This window comes from Empidonax traillii, unplaced genomic scaffold (genome assembly GCF_003031625.1).
Source record: "Empidonax traillii isolate 1590-97213 ecotype Southwest subspecies unplaced genomic scaffold, ASM303162v1 scaffold6763:size11485, whole genome shotgun sequence".
Classification (NCBI taxonomy): Eukaryota; Metazoa; Chordata; class Aves; order Passeriformes; family Tyrannidae; genus Empidonax; species Empidonax traillii.
Genome location: NW_020961956.1, coordinates 5,791 through 11,485, shown reverse-complemented (window position 1 = coordinate 11,485; position 5,695 = coordinate 5,791). Strand labels below are relative to the sequence as shown.

Genomic DNA, 5,695 nt, shown 5'->3' with positions numbered 1-5,695 from the left:
GAGGGAGATGAGGAGGCACTGCCTTCGGCCCAGCCGGTCGGCCAGCCCGCCCCACACGAACGCGCCCACCATCATGCCCAGGTACACGATGAGTCCTGGGGAAGGGGGGGACACACGCAGAGGGGTCACTCCTGGGACCCCCAGCCCGACTCACCCGGCACTGGAGGCGTGGGGTGGGCAGGGACCCCCTCCTTGGGGCACCCGGGGGCTCTCACAGGGAGGGGACGGAGCCCCTTGTGTGAATTGGGGTGGGGGGTGTCTCCCTGGCCTGTAGGATGGAGGGGGAGGGGGAGGCCAGAGGTGCCTCCAGGATCCCCACACCCAGCCCCTCCGCCTGTGCCGAGTTTGCCGGGTCTCTCAGGGACAGGGGGCACCGGTAACCCCTGGCTTTGGGGGGGTGTCAGGCCGTGGTGGGCACCACAGAGAAGCAGGGGAGAGGCAGCCTATCAATGCGGCCCCCCCTCCCCCAAAACCCACCCCTCCCGTCCCCCCAGGACTCCCACTCGCCCCCCCCGTGCCCGCCCCTGCTCACCCAGCATGCCCTTGTTGGAGTCGGAGAGGCACATGTCCTTCTCTGCGCTGGGCAGGACGAAGCCCACCACGAAGACCTCGACGCCGTCGGCCATCAGGGCCAGGCCCAGGACGAAGTAGAGGGTCCACTGGAAGCGGCCGTGGCCGCACTCCTGCAGGATGAGCTCGTACTGCTGCGCCAGCTCCTCTCGGTCCTTCCGCCGCTGCCCCTCGCTGTCGTCGAAGGCGCCGGTGGCCGCGGCGGCCCCCCCCAGGCGCTCCCCCCCCTTCAGCGACTCTTGCCGGGGGATCCCCTGGTACTCGCCCTCGTAGATCTCGTCCTCCTCGTCGTGGCCCTCGGTGGCGTCGCTGGACGCCCCCTCCTCCTCGTTGGCCCCCTCGCCCCCCCGGTAGTAGCCGTCCTGGGGCGCGTAGTCCTCGTCGTCCTCCTCCTCCTCGAAGCGCGAGTAGGAGCGCCGGGTGTACTCGTCCTGCACGCGGTCCATGCCCCGGCTCACCTTCTTGGCCGCCTGTTTCTTCACCTCCTTGGCGATGTCCTTGGCGCCGCGGATGAACGCGGTCCTGTCCCGGAACGACTCGTCCATGGCGCCGGCGGGACGGGCGCGAGGTGGGAGCGGAGCTGGTTGGGCTGGGCTGGGCTGGGCTGGGCTGGGCTGGGCTGGGCTGGGGGGTCTCTGTGTCCAGGGACCTCAGGCCCGGGGTGGGGGGAGGTGGGTGACGGCCCTACCCATCCGTGGGAGGGGGCGTGGGGGGACCCCGGACACCGGCCCGGACCTGGGGAGGGCAGACACAACCAGGGGCTGTGTTAAGAGCTGGAATGGCCCCACATCCCACCTCTTTTCCCCGTCTCAGATGGAAAGAGGAGGATTTGGGGACCCCCCCCCCCAACCCTGCAGTGGGGGGTCACCACAGGGCACAGCAGGAGCTGGGGTGGGGACAGGCTGGTGGATGCTGGTTCTGTGCCAGCCCCCACCCCTTGGGTGCCCCTTCCCCTCACCTGGGGGAATCCCAGCTCCCACGGCCCACTGGGACCCCCCCAGCACCCCTGGATCCATCCCTTCCATGCCCACTCCAAAGGACAGAGGGAGCTGGGGGGACATCAGGGGCATCACTGCCCCCAATTATCCCCAGAAAATCCCCCCGGGACTGTGAGCCACCCCAAAACCACGGCCATCAGCAGGCCTGAAGGAACCCCCAGGGGCAGGGGGGGCCCCAAACCATCCCAGCGCTGCCAGTGCCCGAGGTGGGGGCCTCAAGGAGGCAGGTTTGGGACTGGGGTCCCTCAGAGGATCCCCTGGGGGGTCCCTTGGGTGACAACAACCCGGCCACGTCCCTGGCACCGACCCAGCACCACGTGCGCTGGGCCACGCTCCCTGCGGAAGCTTCCAGGCAGGATTTACTGTGGGAGCAGCAGAGGCTGCCCCGGGGAGAGGGGGGGCTGGGGGCACCCCAAGTGCCCCAGGGTCCAGCCCGGGGGGAGCAGAGGGGGCACCCAAATACCTGGGGGTGGCACCTCCCTGTGTCCTCCTACTCTGTCCCCCTTCCCAGCCCAGCGACTCCCCTCCCTTCCCGGCCGTGCAGAGCCCAGCTCGGCTCGTGACAGGGATGGACCCGCAGCCCCCCAGCCCGACACCGTGACCCCCCCCCCCCCAGTGCTATTTTTATCCCCGGCGAGGCGGGAAGGAGCTGCGGGCACGGGGAAGGAGCTGCGGGCACGGGGAAGGAGCTGCGGGCGAGGGACGCAGCCGGCGCCGTGTCCCCCCTCCCCGAGCGAGGGGACAGGGCACGCGGGGACGCTAAATTTAGCCCTTCGGAAACCCCGGGTGGGGAGGGGGGGCTGCGGCAAGGCCCGGCCCCCCCATTCCCGAGCGGAGTCGGGCAGGTGATTTCACAGGATCAAATGGCAAATCCCCCCCTGCTCCTCTGCTCCCTCCGGGGAAAGCCCCCGCTCCCCTCCCTGGGGGTCCCGCGGGCCCCCCGAGGTCCCTGGAAGGGGCCAATCCACGGCCAAGGTCATTTTTGTCCGGCCAGGCTGGCGATTCCCTGCGGAGCCTCCCGATGCGGGGCCGGCGCTGCGCGGAGCGGGAGCTGTCGGGGGGCTGGGGGCAGGAATCGGGGAGCAGGGGGAGGCCGAGGGCGCCGTGAGGAAGAGGATGGGCCGGGGAGCAAGGTCACCGCGGGCTCCGTGACGGAGGAGCGGCCGCACGGGCCGGGGAGCCTCGAACGGCCGAACCGACGGCAGAGCCGGAGCCGGAGGACAGCGAGGGGTCGGTGCCACGAGGGAGGCAGAAACCCCCCAGACCGCAGCCCCCCGAAACGCGGGAGCCGGGGAAGGAGGAAGATGGGGGGGGTGCCCCCCAAAAATGCCCGTCACGGGGGCAGAAGGAGCCGCTGGCCCTGCGGCCCCGTCCTGGCGTTGGCCGGAGCCGTCACCGCCAGCCCCGGCCAAGGTTACGGGACCCGGATCCGGCTCCTCCTGCTCGGCGCATCCGAGCAGAGCCGGGGGGCGATGCAGCCACGCTCCCCCAAAACCCTGCGGGGGTCCCACGCTGGGGGTCTCTGTGTGTGTGTGTGTGCCCCCCCTGCAGCCCCCAGCATCCCTGCGGAACGCCAGGAACATGGCGACAAGGGGAGAGTTTTAAATCGCCCGTGTCCAAGGTCACCCCCCAGCTCCCCCCAGTGCCACCCCCTCCCCAAAAAACCGCCGGTGTCCCCCCCCCCACACTCCCATCCCTGCGGCGGATTCCCGGCCCCCTCCGGCTGCTCCCCGGCCGCAGGACGGCACGGGGGGCTGACAGGAGCCCCCGAACACGCACATCCAAAGGCAGACCCGGGCTCCAGGGGAGGTTTTCCAGGACAAAATGGCCACAGCGAGTGGGAAGGAGAAGCCGAACCCCGAATCCATCAGCGGCACCGTGAAGGCCGATTAACGCCGTGGGGAAAGGGGAGGATGTGGGGTTATAAATCCATTTTGTTCCCCCTTTACCTGGCTCAGCCCTCGCCCCGCTCCAGCTCCAGCTCCAGCTCCCTCCCGGCGCCGGCGAGGAGGAGGAAGGCGCTCCGGCGAGGAAGGATGCTCGGGGAGGGATACGGCGAGGGAGGAGGATGCTCCGGCAGCGACACGGCGCGACAGCAGCTCCCGGGTACCAGCGCTACCGCCGCAGCCTCCGCCGCGCACACGGAGCGCTGGGAGAGTCCATCGGCGCAGCCCCGGGAAGGGAGGGATCAGACACGGCACGCGGATACCGGGGGAGGGGGGGGTCGGCGGGAGCGGGGAGGGGAGGGGGGGATCGTCCCCACCGAGGGAGAGGCGGGGGCGATGGATCCCCCCGGGATGCGCACGGGGAGCTCCCGCGGGATCGATCGGCGCTCCCGGGATGGAGGAGCCGCTCCGGAGGCTGCGGATGGCGGGGAGAGGGTGTTGGGGACGGGGGGCACGAGCCGGAGGCCCCCCCGGATCCCTCGGCGAGGCTCAGCCCCCTCTGCCCCCCCCCGCCGCCCCCCGCCCCCGGCACGGCTGAGTCACGGCCTCCGCGGGGCTGGATTGGGATTTTTTGGGATCAAATCGTCCCCGCCCGGGCTCGCCAGACCCGGCCCCTCTGCTGCGACACGACACGAACGCCCCTGATGGATTTTTTTTTGGGGGGGTGGGGGGGGTTGGAGGGGGGAAGCTACGGCCAGGAGGGCACAGCGAGGTCCGGAATGCCCAAATCGAACCTCTTCCCCCACGGATCGCTTCCCGAGGGTGGGAAACCAGGACCCCCAGCGCTCCAGCCCCACTCCCCCCGGGGCTCTGGGGTCCTGGTTGCTCTGGGACCCGGCTGAGCTCGGGGTTGGGGGTCCTGGGGTCCCCACAGTGAGCAGGGATGGGGGATCCTCCCAGAAGCAGGATCTTCCCTGATCCCCCTGCATTTACATCCCAGTGCACCCAAAGCCCCCTCCTCCTGCATCCCAGCATTCCCGGAGCCCCAGCCTTCCCCCAAATCCCTCTCCCTGCATTCCATGCAGTGAGTTGACCCAGTCTCAGCTTCCAGGATGTCCATCCCAAAGCCCCACAGTCCATCAGGATCCAGCAGGATCAGCACTTTTCCCCCTCTGAGACTGGAAAACATGGACAGGGCCCAGTCCATCAGCACAGGGAAGGATTTGGGAACCCGGGAGCTGAGGAATAGCGGTGACACTTCCCTGGAAACAGCCCCAAAAGGGGGATGGAGCTGCAGGGCGAGGCCGGGTGCCCTCGGGCTCCTGGTGACTCATGTGCCACTGTCACAGTGTCCCTGCTCACACTCAGCCCCAGGGGGCTTCATGTGGATCATGGGAGGAACAGTCTTGGCAGCAGGACAGGGAGTGGCTCCTCCTTGGGAATGTCCCCGAGGGCCCCCAGCAGAGTCTGGCAGGGCCTGAAAACCCGGGAAGGGGGTGGGATACAACAGGGGGGGAGAGGAATAAAACCAGGGGGATGGTGACAAAAGGTAGAGGGAAAGGGATAAAAGCAGGGCTGACCATGGGATGAGGCTGGAGGGAAGGTGGGATGGGACTGGGAATGATGGGATAAAACCAGGGGGGATGATGGGATAAAGCTGGGGTGAGTGGGGTAACACCAGGGGAGAAGGGGATGATGGAAAGGGCAGATGATTCCAGCACAGCCCCGGGAAATGCAGAGCCATCCTCTCCCTCCTCTCCCAGCCCAACAGCTTCGCCCCCAGTTAAGACCACCCCCAAAACCACAGGGAAACCAGCTGTGAGCAATCTCAACCCAAGATCCCAGAGCTCCTTCCCCTCCTGAGGGACGTGGCAGGGACTCAGCAGAGTGGGATTCATCCCAAATCCCTCCTCTGGACATCCCTGTCTCTGGGATGAGTGTCCTGGGGGGCTCTGAGGGGCAGTCAGCACCCCTCAGCTGGTGACAAACAGGCAGAGCCTCGTCCCCCAAGGCAGGGACCCCCCTGGGTTCCCAAATCCTTTATTTGCCAGTGGGCAGGCGCCACTTTCCCTACAAAACACACAAATGTGGTAAAAAAGGAGCTCGGAAAAGCTGCCAGGGAGAGGGAACCGGGAGGAGGCGGAGGGAGAGAGAGGAAAACCGACAACACTGGAAAAAGAAACGGGGGGGGAGGGTGTGGGGGGCAAGGACAGAGGGGAGGGACACCCCCAGTGCCCCCCA

General features: G+C 68.2%; 1 protein-coding gene across 1 annotated transcript in view; it reads right to left on the bottom strand.

Annotated features, from left to right (window-relative positions):
• Positions 1-5,494: 5,494 nt before the first annotated feature.
• Positions 5,495-5,695, bottom strand: part of LOC114073513 (splicing factor 3B subunit 4) — a 4,875-nt gene continuing 4,674 nt past the window's right edge. Inside the window, exon 4 of the mRNA XM_027911249.1 lies at positions 5,495-5,524. Coding sequence (XP_027767050.1) covers positions 5,495-5,524 — 30 coding nt within the window. The remainder of the gene's footprint in view (positions 5,525-5,695) is intronic.